Genomic DNA, 18,117 nt, shown 5'->3' on the forward strand with positions numbered 1-18,117 from the left:
ATATGTAAGCAATCTATCTACAAGTTGTCATTTTAGAGCTGATGAAATTGAGTTTGTGAGATATTAAATGACTTATTCAATGGCATACAACCAGGTACCTTCACTATTAGTACCAGAAACAGATACACTGACCATAAAACACATAAAAAGTAGTGGAAAACTATGAACATAAAATCTTTTCTTTTTTTAAATGGCACCAAGATTTTATTCCATCTCCTAGTAAAAAAAAATTTGTATATAAAAAAGAAATCATTCTGGCATAATTTTACCATAAAATCTTCTTTAAAGACGTATCTTCTAATAACACAATAGAGGATCTAATTCATAAATTTAAAAGTATTAAAATGACTGTTTCCTTAACAATATAAAAAGGGGAATACATTTTATAGGAAAACATTTTTTAATGTATATACCAAATTCCAGTGTAGGCCAAATTTCTAAATAAGGACCTTTCCATTAGAAAAGGTAAATTAAGGATATAAATTTCTTCTTTTAACTTAGATTGAATAGAGGTGAAATTCAAATACAGTCAGCAATTAATTTACTCACCTTCCATGGGCATGGAAATCTAGACGTAAAAACTGGTCCTCATGTGAAACTGCTCTTTTGGCACGCTGGTGTTTTTGGTGTAATGAATCCACATCGTAAGATAATCCTTCATAATGTCTAATATATTTAGTTAAAGGATTTCCGTACTGACCTATGAAAAATAAACACTTTGAATTAGAATCATCTTGAAGGCTTATTCTAGTTCTATTATGATTCCATGATCATTCAAATATCTACAAATATGTATGAAATAATTTTCTCACTAATCCTAATACTTTACTTTCACATATTTTTTTTTAAACTTGTTGTAATGGGAATTTCAACCATACACAAAAATTTGGGTGTTAGCCATAGGTCTGTCTTAGATGTACGTACATTTTTTAAAAACTCATTGTAATGGAAATTTCAACCATACACAAGTTTGGATGTTAGTTATAGGTTTGTCTTAGATGTCTTTTATCAAATTGAGAATGGTTTCTTCTCTTCATATTTTGCTGATAAAAACTATCAGGAACAAATGTTGACTTTTGTCACCTGCTCTGTCAGCATCAATTAAGATGATTATATTGGGGTTTTAATTGCCCTAGCTGGTTAGGCTCACTGGATAGAGCATCGGCCTGGGGACTAAAGGGTCCCAGGTTCGATTCCGGTCAAGGGCATGTACCTTGGTTGCAGGCACATCCCCAGTAGGGGGTGTGCAGGAGGCAGCTGATCGGTGCTTCTCTCTCATCAATGTTTCTAACTCTTTATCCCTCTCCCTTCCTCTCTGTAAAAAATCAATAAAATATATTTTAAAAAAACATATAGCAAATTGACTAATTTTCTAATGCTATTCCAATCTTGCATTACTGAAATAAATCCCACATAGTCATAGGGATTCAATTTGCTATAATTCTGTTTAGAATTTTTATCTATGTTCATGAGAGACAGTGGTTGTAGTTTTCTTGTACTTACTTTGTCAAGTTTTGATATCAGAGTAAAAAATGAGTTGGGGCACCTGCTGGATGACTAAGTTGGTTGGAGCATTGTCCCATATACGAAAAAGGTTGTGGGTTTGTAAGTATTTTGACACTCTCACAGTCAGATAAAGCATTTTGCCACTTCTGATAACTTAGAACAATAACTACTGCTGTGCCATTGAAGCACATGTGATAAAAGCTCAATTATTTGCATGGGTGGAACAAAACTGGGAGAGTTATTAAACAAAGTCATCTTTTCTCTGTCCCACACACAAAGAAATTTCTCAAGCAACATAACGTTTACTTTTACTGGCAAAGGACCTGAGTAATGATTTCTGAATCTTTATAACTGAAATAGAACATAATTCACAGGGTTTAACCCAGGGACACAGAGTTATCAAGTATACTTCATTATTATCTTCTATATAAGATCTACGTTCCTGTGCTAACTATACCTAAATAAATATCAGTGTTTATAATTTCAGTAATGTTAAAAAACACTGAAGATAAGACCATGTATTAAAACTGTATTACATAACTTTTCTCACCCAATACTTAGTAAAATGAAGGGGGAATCATGAAAATAAAGAAACAAAACTATAAAAAGCAGTCTAGTCTTTCACTTAAGAAATATCCTCAAGAATTAAAACTACAGAAGAAAAGGATATAACCAGTGTTTATGGAGCTGGAACAGGCACATAAATTCCAATTCTATCCCCAACTCTGTTCAGTGGCATTATGCTGGCAGTTTGAAAACAGCAATGGGAGGAGTATTTACACCACTAAAATCAAAAAAGGTTACAAATCAGAAAATGTTTCTCTTGTTTTCAAGAGAGCCAGTGTACTAATATAACACTGGCTGAAACCTGATGGTATAATCTCTCAAACAAGAAGCCCAGGAAGTATAGACAGTCAACTATAATGATAAAGTGGAAAAGCTTAGCACACTGGACTCCTGATGCTGCCCCTAACCCTCAGAAGTCATACAATTCACTTTTTAAAATTCCCAAAGAGAACAGAGTTATGGAGTTCTCGAAAATGTTGTATATAATCATGGTCCCATGACTGCAGAAAAGGGTAAAATACAAAATAATCAGTCCCTCAAACTATGACTTGAAGGGAAAAAAATACGCTGGTCTCAGAGAGAAGGAAAAAAGGCAGTTGCCCACATTATATCACAGCAAAAAGAAAGGACAGAGAAGAGCCACACAACCATGAACATAATACTGTCCAAACATACTAGAACAAAAACAATGAAAGAAACAATAAAAGCAAAACAAAAGAGAACCCAACTGAGGAACAAAAAACATTTGGAAACAATCCTGAACAAACTGGAATCAGTCTTGGATGATATTAAGAAATTCCTACTATCCAAAGAAGGAAACCTGTAATATATAAAGCTTTGGGTATAGCCCTCAGGGAAAAAGCAGTGTATTCATAGGGGTAAAATTAGCCACAGATTAAGTAAAGGGTGCTCTGGAGCTAACCTGACAAAGTTTAAAGGCAAACACCCAAAGAATTTAATTGATTCCAAGTAGCTTAACTGTACACCAAAATAGTCTAACAGTGTTTAAAGAAGACAAAAATCAAACACACAAAAAAGTAAAAATCAGAATGCTCTACATCTTATCAAAAACTACCGTGCATATAAAAAAATCAGAAAAATATAAATATATTTTTCAACCATAACTGAGAAAATAATCAGACATTAGAAACAGAAATTATATATAATGAAATTATCATACAAAGAGGTTAAAACAGTTATTATAAATATGTTCCAAGTGTTAAAGAACATACAGGAAAAGAAACATGTTGAGGGGGGGAGGGAAAGATAAAACTATAAATCTATACATCCAAGAAACTCAACAGATCCTAAGAAGAATATAAAAGAAAACCACACAGAGGCAAATCATAAATTAATGGCTGAAAATCAGCTGTGGGTGGGTTAGAACCAAAGAACTAGAGAAAAAGACACATTACATATGGAGGGACAAAAGTACAAATGACAGCATAACTCTATGTAAGTCAGAAGATAATACAACAACATTTTTAAAGTATAAGAAAAATTCTCAATCTAAGATTCTATATCCAGTAAAAATACCTTTCACAAATGAGGATAAAAGGGGAGGAAAGGGGAACTGAGCCCTTTTTCAAACAACAAAGCTAACAATGCATTGCTAGTAGATCTGCATTAGAAGAAATGTTAAAGGAAGCTTTTTTATGCAGAATGAGTAAAACCAGATGAAAATCTGTGTTCACACAAAGACTATTGCCAGAATTGATAAATATATGAGAAAATAAGAGATTTCTTCTCTCATTGTTCAACCTCTTAAAAAGTTAAGTGTCTACATTTTAAAAAATTTTTTTTTCATTTTATTTTTTTTTTTCAGAGAGGAAGGGAGCGGGAGAGATAGAAACATCAATGAAGAGAGAGAATCATTGATCAGCTGTCTTCTGGACACCCCACAATGGGGACTGAACCTGCAACCCAGGCATGTGTCCTGACTGGGAATCAAACTGTGACCTCCTGGTCCTAGGTCAACGCTCAACCACTGACCCACGCCAGCCAGGCTACATTTTAAAAAATGTATTGTGGCATTTATGACATGTATAGAATAAAAATGTATGCCCTAACCGGTTTGACTCAGTGGACAGAACGTCGGCCTGCGGACTGAAGGGTCCCAGGTTCGATTCCGGTCAAGGGCATGTACCTTGGTTGTGGAAACATCCCCAGTAGGGGGCGTGCAGGAGGCAGCTGATCGATGTTTCTCTCTCATCGATGGTTCTAACTCTCTATCCCTCTCCCTTCCTCTCTGTAAAAAATCAACAAAATATATTTTTTTAAAAATGTATGACAACAGAAGCAAAAAGGAGAACAGGAGAAATGAAAGTACACTTATACTATAAATGAAGTGGTTTATTATATTATTTGAAGGCATACAATAAGTTATAGATGTGTATTGTACAGCTCAGAAATAACCTCTAAAAAAGTATAACAAACAGGTATATCAGATAAGCCAATTGCAGATAAAATAGGATCATTTTACAAAACAAATTCATCCTAATAAATGTAGGAGAAGAGGCATTTAACAAAAGAACTATAAATAGATGGAACTAACAAAAAACAAACAGTATGTGGTCATTTTAAACTCAACCATATCAATAATTACATTAAAAGTAAATAACCTAAATACAATTAAATGTCAGAAAGTAATTTTATTTTAAAAAAAGGAAAGTATGAATACAAACTGTCTAAAGACACTTTAAACACAAAAATAAAATGAGTTAAAGTAAAAAAAGATGAGAAAAGTTATAAAATCCTAACACTAATCCAAAGAATGCTGTAGTGGCTCACTATAATATTATCAAAGTAAACTTCAAAACAAACCAAAAAAAATTATGAGATTTAAAGGACATTTCATAATTCATCAATGGGACATAACAATCCCAAATGTGTATCACATAATAGAACTTCAAAGTACATGAAGAAAAAGCTGACAGAACTAAAGGACAAATCTTAATTATAGTAGGAAGTCATAATAATTCTCACTAAATACATACACAAAAATATATGGGCATAGAAAACTCGAAAACTATCAAACAACTTGACCCAAAAAACATCCACAAAACCTTCCACCCAATAACAGAATACATATTCTTTTCAAGGACATATGAAGTATTCATCAAGATAATAGATCTTACTTCTAGGCCATAACGCATGTGTCCATAATTTTTCTTTTTCTTTTTCCCTAAGTTTTATTTTTCAACTACAATTTAGAGTCAACATTATTTTCTATTACTTTCAGGTGTATAGCATAGTGCTTAGAAATCATATACTATACAAAGTGGTTCCCCGCCCTCAATATTTCAAGTACCCACCTGGCACCATACAGCTATTACTGACTATACTCCCTATGGTGAACTTTACAAGCCCGTGACTATCTTGTAACTACCAATTTGTATATGGTGTAAGAAAGTTTTTGCTTTTGTTTTTGCATGTATTTGTCCAATTTTCCCAGCACCATTTATTGAAGAGACTGCTTTTACCCTATTTTATGTTCGTGACTCTCTGTCAAATATTAATTGCTTATATGGACATGGGTTTATTTTTGTACTCTATTGTTCCATTGATCGATATGTCTATTTTTATGCCTGTACCATGCTGTTTGATTGCTACAGACTTATAGTATAGTTTAATATCAGGTAGCGTGATTTGGGGTTGTTGTCTTTCCTTTTTCATTTGTCTCAAGGTATCATTTTACTTCTGACTTTATCACATTGTTAACCCGTTCATTGTCTAATAACATGGTGTTTAGTCTCAATGTGTTTGTGTACTTTTCAATTCTTTTTTTCTTGGAATTGATTTCTAGTTTCATACCACTGTGGTTGGAAAAGATGCTTGATAAGATCTCAATCTTCTTAAATTTACTGAGACTTGTTTTATAGCCTATCATGTAGTCTATACTGGAAAATGTGCCACGTACACTTAAAAAGAATGTATGTTCTGCTGCTTTGGGGTAAAATGCTCTGAAAATATCAGTTACATTCATCTGTTCTAATGTCATTTAAAGCCCCTGTTTCCTTGTTGATTTTTTGTTTGAAAGATCTGCCTATAGATGTCAAATGAGGTGTTAAAGTCCCCTATTATAATTATACTAGAGGCCCAGTGCATGAATTCGTGCATAGGTAGGGAACCTAGCCCTGGCTGGCGATCAGGGCCAATCTGTGGGGTGACTGGCAGGGTGACGGGAGCCCCCCTCGCACCTGCCTTAGCCTGGCACCACCCGCTTGCCAGCTCCACCCACCGCCGTTGCCACCAGTCGCCTCCCTTTGGGGGCACCCACCTTGGCTGGCCTGGCACTGCTTGCCGGCCTTGTCCCCAACCTGGTTGGGGCCTGCGGACTGGGGGCAGCTCCTGCATTGAGCATCTGCCACCTGGTGGTCAGTGCGCATCATAACAACCAGTCAATCTGCTGGTCATTCCGTCGTTCAGTCGATTTGCATATTAGGGCTTTATATAGATAGATTACTGTTGATCTCTCCCTTTATGCCCATCAATATCTCCTTTATATATATGTTCTTATTGGACTGACCCCTTTTTCATTGTGTAATGATCCTGTCTCTTATTTTTTTTTTTTTTTAAATATATATTTTATTGATTTTTCACAGAGAGGAAAGGAGAGAGATAGAGTTAGAAACATCGATGAGAGAGAAACATCGATCAGCCGCCTCTTGCACACTCCCCACCGGGGATGTGCCCGCAACCCAGGTACATGCCCTTGACCGGAATCGAACCCGGGACCTCTCAGTCCGCAGGCTGACGCTCTATCCACTGAGCCAAACCGGTTTCGGCCTGTCTCTTATTTTATAACCTTTCTTTTAAAGTCTATTTTGTCTGATATAAGTATTGCTACCCAGCTTTTATTTCGTTTCCATTTGCATGAGATATCTTTTTCCATTCCTTTACTTTGGATCTGTGTGCATTTCAATCTGGAGACGATCTCCTATAAAGAACATAAATAGAAGTCTTGTTTTCTTATCCATTCAGCTACCCTATGTCTTTTTATTGGAGCATTTAATCCATTTGCATTCAAAGTGATTATTAATAGGTGCATATGTATTGCCATTTTATTATATATATAATAAAATGCATATTTATGTTCCCCACTTTCTTTTCTTTCTTCTTTTTAAATTAGTCCCTTTAACATTTCTTGTAATACTGGTTTGGTGGTGTCCTAGTTGGATAGCACAGTTGGTTAGAGCATTGTCCCAATTCACCAAGGTTGCATGTTTGATTTCCAGTCCCAGCAAATACAAGAAGCAATCAATGAATACATAAATAAGTGGAACAACAAATTGATGTTTCTCTCCCCCCACCCCACCAAAATCAATATATAAATTTTTAAAAAATTTTAAATACTCATTTGAGCATGGCCGGTATGGCTCACTAGTTGAGGGTTGACCCATAAACCAAGAGGTCATTGTTTCGTTTCCTGACCAGGGCACATGCCCCAGTTATGGGCTCAATCCCCAGTAGGGGGGCGTGCAGGAGGCAGCTGATCAATGTTTCTCATCACTGTTTCTATCTCTCCCTCTCCCTCACTCTCACTGTAAGAAAAAAAAAAAATTAAGTAAAATATGTACTTTTTAAAAGTACTGATTTGGTGGTGATGAACTCCTTTAGCTTTTTCTCATCTGGGAAGCTCTTTATTTCTCCTTCAATTTTAAATGGTAGTTTTGCTGGATAGAATAGTCTTAATTGTTGGTCCTTGCTTTTCATCCCTTTGATTATTGCACGCCAATCCCTTCTTGCCTAAAATATTTCTACTGAGTAACCAAGATGGCAGTGTAAGTACATGTGGTACTCGCATCCTCCCACAACTACATCAAAATTACAATTAAAATATAGAAAAGCCATCATTCAGAACCACCTGAAATCTGGCTGAATGGAAGTCCTACAACTAGAGAATTAAAGAAGAAAGCACACTGAAACTGGCAGGAGGAGTGGAGGTGAAAAACAAGCTTGTCCAAAACCCACGTGTGTCACTTTTTTTAATTGGGAGGGATATCTCGGCTGCAGAGGCTTCCCATGAAGAGCAAGAGGTCCCAGCCCCACACCAAACCCTTCAACCCAGGGTGGGTCCCAGTGCTGGGAAGAGAAGTCCTGTAATTTCACGCTATAAAAACAGCAGAGATTGTGGCTATGACACAAAGGCTGCTAGAGAACCAAACAGTTCCTCTTAAAGGGCCAGTGCAGGGACTTACTCAGAGTTAACTTCCTCTGAGCTCCAGTGCTGGGGCAGCAGCTAGAAAGGATCCAGGGACATACGGGGAAAAACTAAATTGTCTGGCATCAGGGCAAAAACTCAGGGGCAACTTTCTCCCACACAAAAGTGTTAGCAAAAGTGTTCAGAGTTCCTACTGAATACTGAAACCTCCCCCACCACAGGGCTGACTGGCAGATGGCATATCTGAGTCTATATCAACCTGGCCCACATGGTTTGCCCTGCCCTGGTAATTACAAGATCCTACCCAACCCAAGCTGTTTGCACTGGCTTTTCCATATAAATGGGCTGTCCTGTTTCAGGCTTTAGACTTTCCTAAAATTTCTCAAATGAGCAGCATCTGACCTCAGCACATCCCATACCTCTCAATAAGCAGTCCCAGGCCAGGCACTACAGCAGCCTGCCTTGGTTCACAGTTTGGCCGCTCCTGGGCACCTCCAAGCCCAACACAAGTAGCAGCCATCTGCAAATCACTCTGTAACTTGTGCTGGGTGGCTCCGGACAAGGTACAGGCTGTGGATGACTTTGCATCTCTCAGGAGGCCCCAGAACAAGCGCACCCTATAAACAGCTTCAGACCACACCAGATTACAACTCTACACATCCACGAGCGACACATTCAAGGGGCAAACTCGGTGAGCACCAAAGCCCCATTAAATCAAGTCCTGTTCCATAGGGGTGTCACCTGCACAGCAGCTCTTCTGCTGTAATCACAGCAGGTCCTCACAGCCAACTGGCCTGGAGGTCAATCCCATCCAGTGACGCCAACAGCTATCAAGGCTCAACTACAAGACTGAGTACACAGCCCACACTGGGATGCACCTAGAGTGTCCAGCTCAGGTGACTGGGGAAGCTGAGCCACCGCGCCCTACAGGACACCTACTACACAAGGCCACTCTACCAGGTCCAGGAAACAGCTCTACCTAATATATAGAAACAAACATAGGGAAACAGCCAAAATGCAGAGGCAAGGAAACATGTCACAAATGAAAGAATAGAAGAAATCTCCAGAAAAAGAACTAAATGAAATGGAAACAAGCAAATTACTAGATACAGAGTTCAAAACAATGGTTATAAGGTTGCTCAAGGAACTTAATGAGAGCTTCAAGGGACTTAGTGAGAATTTCAAGGGTCTTAGTGAGAACATCAAAGACATGAAAAGGACCAGTCAGAAATTAAGGATACACTAACTGAAATGAAGAATAATTTACAGGCAATCAACAATAGAGTAGAGGACGACAAGAATCAAATCAACAATTCAAACAGCAAACAAACAAAAAAAGGAACCTCTGAGACAACTTCAATTGTATGAACATTCACATCATGGGGGTGCCAGAAGGAGAGAGAGTGAGCAAGAAATTGAAAACCTATTTGAAGAAATCATTACAGAAAACTTCCCCTACCTGGTGAAAGAAATAGACTTACAAGTCCAGGAAGCATAGAGAACCCCAAACAAAAGGAATCCAAAGAGGACCACACCAAGACACATCATAATTAAAATGCCAAGAGCAAAAGACAAAGAGAGAATCTTAAAAGCAGCAAGAGAAAAGCAGTTTAATCAGTCACCTACAAGAGAGAACCCATGTGACTGTCAGCTGATTTCTCAACAGAAACTACACAAGCCAGAAGGAAATGGCAAGAAATATTCAAAGTGATGAAAAGCAAAAACCTACAACCAAGATTACTCTACAGAGCAAAGCTATCATTTAGAATTGAAGGTCAGATAAAGAGCTTCCCAGACAAGAAAAAACTAAAGAAGTTCATCACCACCAAACCAGTATTACAGGAAATGTTGAAGGGAGAAGAAGGAGGAGAAAGAGAGGAAAGGGAAGGTGGAGAGGGAGGTGGAAAAGAGGGAGGAGGGAAGAATAGGAGGACAAGAGGGAGGAGAACGAGGAGGAGGAGGAAAAAAGATTAAGAATATGAACAATAAAATGGCAATAAATATGTATCTATTAACAATTGAATCTAAAAATCAAAATCAATGAACAAGGAATCTAATAAACAAGATAAACTGATGAATAAAATAGAAACACAGGCATGGAAATATGGATCAGACTGACAAATCTCAGAGGGATGGGGGAGGGGCAGAAAGAAATTAACCAAAGAACTTATAAGCATACATGCGTTACCTATGGACACAAACAATAGGGTGGTGAAGGCCTGGGGTGGGGCAGGAACTTGGTGGAGTAAGACAATGGAGGGGAAAAAGGGGGGCGGCATCTGTAATACGCTCAACAATTAAGATTTAAATAGTAAAAAATATAAAATAAAATGCTTCTCTTGAGAAATCAACTGATAGCCTTATTGGAGCTCGTTGTAGGTAACTCTGAGACAACTTCAATCGTACGAATGGCCTTTCTCCTGTTATTTTTAAGATTCTCTCTTTGTCTTCAAACTCTGCCATTTTAATTATGATGTGTTTTGGTGTGGATTTCTTTGAAGTCATCTTGTTGGGACTCTGCGCTTCCTGGTCTTGTGCATCTTTTTCCTTCACCAAATTAGGGAAGCTTTCAGTCATTGTCTTTTCAAATATATTTTCAATACCTTGCTTTCTTTCTTCTCCTTCTGGTAACCCTATGATATGAATGTTATGTTTGATGTTATCCCAGAAGTCCCTTATACTATCCTCATTTTTTTCATTCTTTTTCTTTCTGCTACTCTGTTTGGGTGCTTTCTGCTTTCAGATATTGTAGTCTTCATTTCTGACTAGTTCTTTTTTATTGTCTCAATGTCCTTTCTTATGCTTACTATCTGTTAGAGTTCTCACTAAGTTCATTCATTCTTCCCCTAGGGTCCTAGAGCATCCTTAGAACCATTGTTTTGAACTCTGAATCTGGTAGATTGTTCATTTCCATTGCATTTAGTTGTTTTTCTGGAGATTTCCTCTGTTCTTTCATTTGGGGTGTTTTTTTGTCTACCCATTTAGGCTGCCTCTCTGTGTTTGTTTCTATGTATTAGATAGATCTATTATGTCTCCCAGCTTTGGTAGGGTGGGATTATATAATTGGTATCCTGTGGGGCTCAGTAGTGCTATCACCTTATCACTAACAGTGTCCTTGTGTGGGGTATGTGAGTTACCCTGCTGTAGTTGAGATTGATGGCTGTTGGCCCATCCATGGGTGGTGTTGACCCTCAGGTTGGCTAACTGGGAAGACTGATCCCAACCACAGTGTATGAGCTGCTCTGCAGGGGCTAACCCCACGAAGTAAAATTCCCCCCTGCAGGTTCTGATGCCTGCTGTGACCTCCCTTAAGTTGTGCCACTTGTGGTGCTAACTGGTCCATGATTTGATGTGGTCTGAAGCCAGCCACTGAATTGGTTCTAGAGCCCCTTGGGACGGACTCCTGCACAGGTCCACATCAAACACTGCATGTGACCAGCTCTGAACTTCTTGTTAAAAGCTACTAAGTGATCCACATTGGTGGCTGCCTCTGCTAGGCCTGGGTCCCTGTGGAAGGGGCCAAGCTGCAGACCAAAGCCAACTTCCACCAGTACCATGCCTGGGACAGGTCTGCAAAATGCCCAAGACATCCCGAAATCTGCCTTTGCCTGCCAGCTGCCTATTAGGCTCAGCCACTGAAAGAGCCTCTGGCAGTATGTGAACTGCATGAAGCAAGTTCTCAGTGAGTCACCAGGTAGGGGCGAGTGGTGTTCCCCAGGTTGATGCAGATTCAAACTTGGCACCAATACTGCATCTAAGGCCACTCAGACAAAGTCTCAGTGTACACCAATGGCAACTGCCATCTTCTTGGAGTCTGCACATCTTGATGATAGGGCAGGGCATCCGGGAACTGGCAAGGTGGGGCTAGTGCATCTCCCCAGGCTGCCATTGGGGTGGGGGAAGATACCAAAACAGAACAATAACATCAGTGGGGGCACTTGAGGAAAATGGCCCTCATCCTAAAGTCACATAACTCAGTCTCTCTGAAACCCCATGAGTTTGCCCAGATTTCCTCAAGAATTTTTCAAAAACGACTGCAACATGGGCCCAGGCTGGCTGCAGCCAACAGATTCCTCCACCGGTGCAAGCTTGGCTAACATGGGGCCTCAAAGTCAGAAAGATAGTTATTGCATAACCCCAGGTTGATGCCATGTGGAAGGCAGTGTTGGACCCAGGAAAGACAGCATCTATAAGAAGTGTAGGAGAAGGACTTGGCATAAGCACATTGTCCTCCAGCCCTTTCACTGCAAGCATACAACCCAATCTCTCCCTTTATGGCTCCAGTCCCATGAGCCACCATCACTATTCCAGAGCCCAGGTGAGTGCCTGCAAGAGAAACTTTGTGGGCCGGCCCTTTAATAGGGTACCTGGGTTTCCAGCAGTCCCCCATTTCACCCTGGCATATGGAATCCCCAATGATTTTCACAGCCAGATGTTATATGGACTCCTCTTCCCAGCACTGTTGCTCTGGGCTGGGGAGCCAGTAGGGGGTTGAGACCCATGCTCCTCAGGGTGGACCTCTGCAGCTGAAATAAACCTCCAGATTCTCAATCCCCACATGTAGGTGCAGTGCCAGCCCTTTTCTTGTCTCTGCCCTTCCTACAAGTCTCAATGTGACTTCTTCTGTATATCCTTAGTTGTAAGACTTCAGTTCAGCTAGTCTTCAGATAGTTATCCAGGTTCATTGTTCTATAATTTTGCTGTAATTTTAATATGATCCTGGGAGGAGGTGAGTGTAACTTCCACCTCTCCATTAGATCCTCTCCTTTCTCCATAAACTTTAAAAGGTAGAAATCATAGAGTATGTTTTCTGACTATAATGCCATTCAATCAGTTAGAGGTATTTGAAAACATCCTCAAACATTAGAAACTTAGTGCACTTCTAAACAATCCATGGATTAAAGAAATCAAAAGGGAAATCAGAGTTCTGGGTGGTGTGGCTCACTTGGAGTACTGCCCTGTATGCCAAATGGTGGTGGGTTCAATTCCCACTCAGGGCACATACCCAGGTTGTGAGTTTGATCCCCAGTTGGGGTGTATGCAGAAGATAACTAATCCATGTTTCTCTTTCATATCATTGTTTCTCTTTCTCTCTCTCTCTCTCTCTCCCCCTTCCTCTCTCTATAATCAATAAAAAATAAAAACACGCCAAAAAAGGAAAATCTGAAAGTGTTTTGAATTGACTGCAATGAGCATGAGGGAACTTTATGGGTTGATGTAAATGTTCTATATTATGATTATGATAGTAGTTATATGACTATATCCATTTCTCAAAATTAATTGTTGAATTTTAATTTACTGAATTCAGATCTCAGTAAAGCTAACTGAATTTTTTAAAAGAAAAAATTGAGTCAACATTTTTTGGGTATTGGGTATTTGACCTTTTTTTTTTACTTTTCCCAAATTATAAAATTTTTCAAAATAAAAGTCCAAAATCAAAACCAAAGACAATTCTAAACATTCCAACTTGTCCTCTTTCAGTAAAATAAATAAAATCAACAGTCTACTTCACTTCAACAATTAAACATCCTGTAATGACTCATTATTCGTAAATAACTAGTTTTGTTAATAGGACATATGTAGTAAGAGACTAAAGAAATAAAAATAAAAAAATGACAACCAGTGATGACAGGTACAAAAAGAAAAACATTTAGAGAAACCAAGCATCAAGGAAAAATATCACTTGAGACAGTGACAACTACACCATTTCAAGAACTTCTTAGCAGTAGTACTGAAGGTCCCAACGCTACTAAACTAAAAAGCTAAGAAAACCTGGGATCCACACCACATGTTCAAATAACAAATTCATTCATTATGTATTACCACTGAGAGTGGGAATGTATTTGTTAATGTTTCAGCCCTTACCCAATTAAATATTTTTCTATAATATTGTGTTCTCCTGAAACATAGTATCTTGCTATTCAAACTCTAAAGGATGTTATATGGGCACATCCTGGGAAATTATTGGCAATGCAGAATTCTTGGCTCCTTCCCCTCCAATCTACCGATCCCCCAAAGTGACTCAGGCTCTACCCAGACCTACCTGATTTCCAGAGTGATATGTATACACATTCAAGTTTCAGAAGCTCTGCAACTTTTCTGAATACAGAAATTCCTTCACTTCTACCAGAAGCTATTTCCTTCTTTTTCTACATGCTTGCTTTACTCTAAGGCAGTGGTTCTCAACCTTGGCTGCACATTAGAATCACCGGGGAATATTTTTAAAATCCTGATTTCTGGGCCTCATCCTCCGGAAATTCTGTTTCTTTGTTATGGGGTGGGGCCACAACATTAGTAACAAAGAAACAGAATTTCCGGAGGATGAGGCCCAGAAATCAGGATTTTAAGAAGATTCCCAGGTGATTCTAATGTGCAGCCAAGGTTGAGAACCACTGCTCTAAGGTTTTAACAGCATATTAACAGGGCTAGTTACCACTGGCACTACCATTTAAGCAAAAAATACCTTAACTAATGTCACAGGTAATGTACTGATTAGAAAAAGTTCCCAAATAATACATAACTGAGATAGGCAAACTATAACCCATAGGCCTATTTCAGCTGGCCAACTGTTTTTGTAACATAGCTATTTGCTCATTCATTTACATATTTTCTATCACTGCTTTCATAATACAACGTCAGAATTGAGTGGGCAGAGCACTGAAAAATAGATATCAAATCTGTAGGAAGTCACTTAAGCATTTAGTTTCATTAGTATTGACTGATTATAACCCATCATTTTCTCCTCTGAAACAGCTCTACCCTAAGATCCATACTCTGTTGAAGGGGATTCATGAACCCCTTGATTTTGCATGCAAATTTCTAATATTCTTTTTTGTGTGTGTGTGACTGGCATTTTGTTGATTCTGCTTTTCATATTTAAATAGTTTGTTCATCTATTTATAATTCTATCTTTTCTTAACTTACTATAGTAACCACCAAAATATGCTGAATAACTATAATTGAGGGCTTTTTCACTTTGTTCCTGACTTTAATAAGAATATATTTAGTTTTTCACCATATAATATATTCATAATATTATGTTAAGGTTGTTTCTTCCCTTTTCTATCTTAGAAATCTAATATTTTTTTTAAATATATTTTATTGAGTTTTTACAGAGAGGAAAGGAGAGAGATAGAGAGTTAGAAACATCGATGAGAGAGAAACATCGACCAGCTGCCTCCTGCACACTCCCCACTGGGGATGTGCCCGCAACCAAGGTACATGCCCTTGACCGGAATCGAACCTGGGACCTTTCGGTCCACAGGCCGACGCTCTATCCACTGAGCCAAACCGATTTCGGCAAAGATTCACATCTTTAATAGAAACCAAAATGGCAGCATAGGTAAACACCTGAAATTGCTGCCTCGCACAACCACTTCAAAAATACAACTAAAAGACAAAACGATATCATCCGGAACGACAGGAAGGCTGGCTGAGTGGAAATTCTACAACTAGAAGGAAAGAGAAAAGCACACTGAGACTCAGAGGAGGTGCGGAAGTAAAGTGCAGAGGTACGGAGGCGCACGCGGCAAGGGTTGGCAAAGGAGGGCACCGGTGTCCTTTTCAATCGGGAGGGAGTCACAAGCTCCCCATGGCTCTGAACTCCAGTTCCAGGTGAGTCTCTAGGGACCCAAACTCATACAAGTAGAAACTGGACTGTCTGACATCAGTCGGAACTCGAGGGCGGCTTTCTCTCAGAGGTGCTTGCAGCAATTACCGTGGGACACTGAGACGGGACACTGAGACCCAGGGTCCTCATAGGACAGGGCTGAGGATCAGCCATAGCTGTTTGCTATGCCCTGTTGACTCTCTGAGACCCCACCCCACCGAAGCTGCTAGCAGAGGATTTTGCCTATGAATGACCTGGCCCTTTGAGATCTAAAATTACCTAAAAAACTACAGCTGGGTCAGAAAAACCCAGAACATCCAAAAGAAGGCCCAAGGCCCCACAGCAGCTTGCACTGCTTCACAGCTAGGCCTCATCTGGGCATCTCCAAACCCCAAACAAGGAAGAGGAATCTGCAGATCTCTCCGTAGCTCCTGCTGGGTAGCCTCAGGCAGAGGCTAAATTAGTACCTCCTTAGAGAACCAAGAGCCCGTGTACCCAGTGATCAGAGTGGGACCATCCAGATTACAACTCCTCAGATCCATAAGGGACACACTCAGGGTGCAGACTCAGTGAGCACCAAAACCCCACTGAAGCAAGTCTTGCCCCAGAAGAGTGTCTCCAGCACAGAAGTTCTCCCACTGTAGACACAGTTGATTCTCACAGACAACTGGCCTGGAGGTCAATTCCTCCCAGTGATACCAACAACAATCAAGGCTTAACTACAACAAGACTGTGCACACAGCCCACAAAAGGGTGCACCAAGAGTGTCCACCCCAGGTCATTGGGGAGGCTGAGCCACTGGGCCCTATAGGACACCTAGCACAAAAAGCGACTCTATCAACACAGGGAAGCAGCCAAAATGTGAAGACAAAGAAACAGATCACAAATGACAGAAATGGAGGAAAGCAAACTAGTGGATATAGTGTAGAAAACCACGGTTATAAGGTTTTTCAAGAATATTCTAGAAACCGCCAATAAATTTAGTGAGACCCTCGAGGATATGAACAAGGACCAACTAGAAATTAAGCATACACTGACTGAAATAAAGAATAATATACAGAGATCCAAGAGCAGACAAGAGGATCCCAAGAATCAAGTCAAAGATTTGAAATACAAAGAAGCAAAAAATACCCAACCGGAAAAGCAAAACGAAAAAAGAATCCAAAAATATGAAGATAGTGTAAGGAACCTCTGGGACAACTTCAAGCGAACCAACATCCGAATTATAGGAGTGCCAGAAAAAGAGAGAGAGCAAGATATTGAAAAACTATCTGAAGAAATAATGACAGAAAATTTCCCCTATCTGGTGAAAGAAATAGACTTACAAGTCCAGGAAGCAAAGAGAACCCCAAACAAAAGGAATCCAAAGAGGACCACACCAAGACACATCATCATTAAAATCCAAGGGCAAAAGACAAAGAGAGAATCTTAAAAGCAGCAAGAAAAAAAAAGTCAGTTACCTACAAGGGAGTACCCATATGATTGTCAGCTGATTTCTCAACAGAAACTATGCAGGCCAGAAGGGAGTGGCAAGAAATATTCAAAGTGATGAATAGCAAGAACCTACAACCAAGATTACTTTATCCAGCAAAGCTATCATTCAGAACTGAAGGTCAGATAAAGAGCTTCACTGATAAGAAAAAGCTAAAAGAGTTCATCACCACCAAACCAGTATTATATGAAATGCTGAAAGGTATTCTTTAAGAAGAAGAAGAAGAAAAAGGTAAAGATAAAAATTATGAACAACAAATACACATCTATCAACAAGTGAATCTAAAAATCAAGTGAATAAAAAATCTGATGAACACATCTGTAAGCTATCATGCTTAAATGTTGGCAACACTGTCCTAGTAATGCTTGGCACTCCATTGAATACATTTTATCTTTTATGCTGATCACCAAGCTCTGTCATTCTGTTGATCAATAAGACTTTATATTACTGGATGCTTTCAAGACATCAAATATCTGACTCCAGCCTGAACCTTTATCAGTGATCAATCAATGGAAGTATACCATTTGGGCACTCGGTGTTAAGGGGGCTTAGGGTAATAGTATGGAGTTTCTATAGTAAGCTTTACTTGTCATTTCTCACTGTGTCTCCATTCAGAAAACTCACTTTCACAGGAAAAAAAAAAAAAAAAAAAAGAAAAAAAAAATCTGATGAACAGAATAAACTGGTGTATATAATAGAATCAGGGGCATAGAAAGGGAGTGGACAATTCTCGGGGGGGCGGGGAAGGGGTGTGGGGGGAGTGGGAAGAGACTGGACAAA

The 18,117-nt window shown here is 39.2% G+C and overlaps 1 protein-coding gene across 11 annotated transcripts in view; it reads right to left on the bottom strand.

The window, feature by feature from the left end:
* The window catches only part of ADAM10 (ADAM metallopeptidase domain 10), a 167,818-nt gene that overhangs the window by 120,759 nt on the left and 28,942 nt on the right, over positions 1-18,117 (bottom strand). For 7 of the 11 annotated variants that reach the window (XM_036302918.1, XM_036302951.1, XM_036302909.1 and 4 more), the window contains one exon: positions 550-700. In XM_036302918.1, coding sequence (XP_036158811.1) covers positions 550-700 — 151 coding nt within the window. Of the gene's footprint in view, positions 1-549; positions 701-1,503; positions 1,906-2,179; positions 2,291-6,352; positions 6,477-6,927; positions 6,983-18,117 lie in introns of those variants that run through there. The other 4 variants (XM_036302960.1, XM_036302928.1, XM_036302900.1 and 1 more) reach the window with 4 other exon arrangements.

Source organism: Myotis myotis, unplaced genomic scaffold, assembly GCF_014108235.1.
Source record: "Myotis myotis isolate mMyoMyo1 unplaced genomic scaffold, mMyoMyo1.p scaffold_m19_p_1, whole genome shotgun sequence".
NCBI classification, from domain to species: Eukaryota; Metazoa; Chordata; class Mammalia; order Chiroptera; family Vespertilionidae; genus Myotis; species Myotis myotis.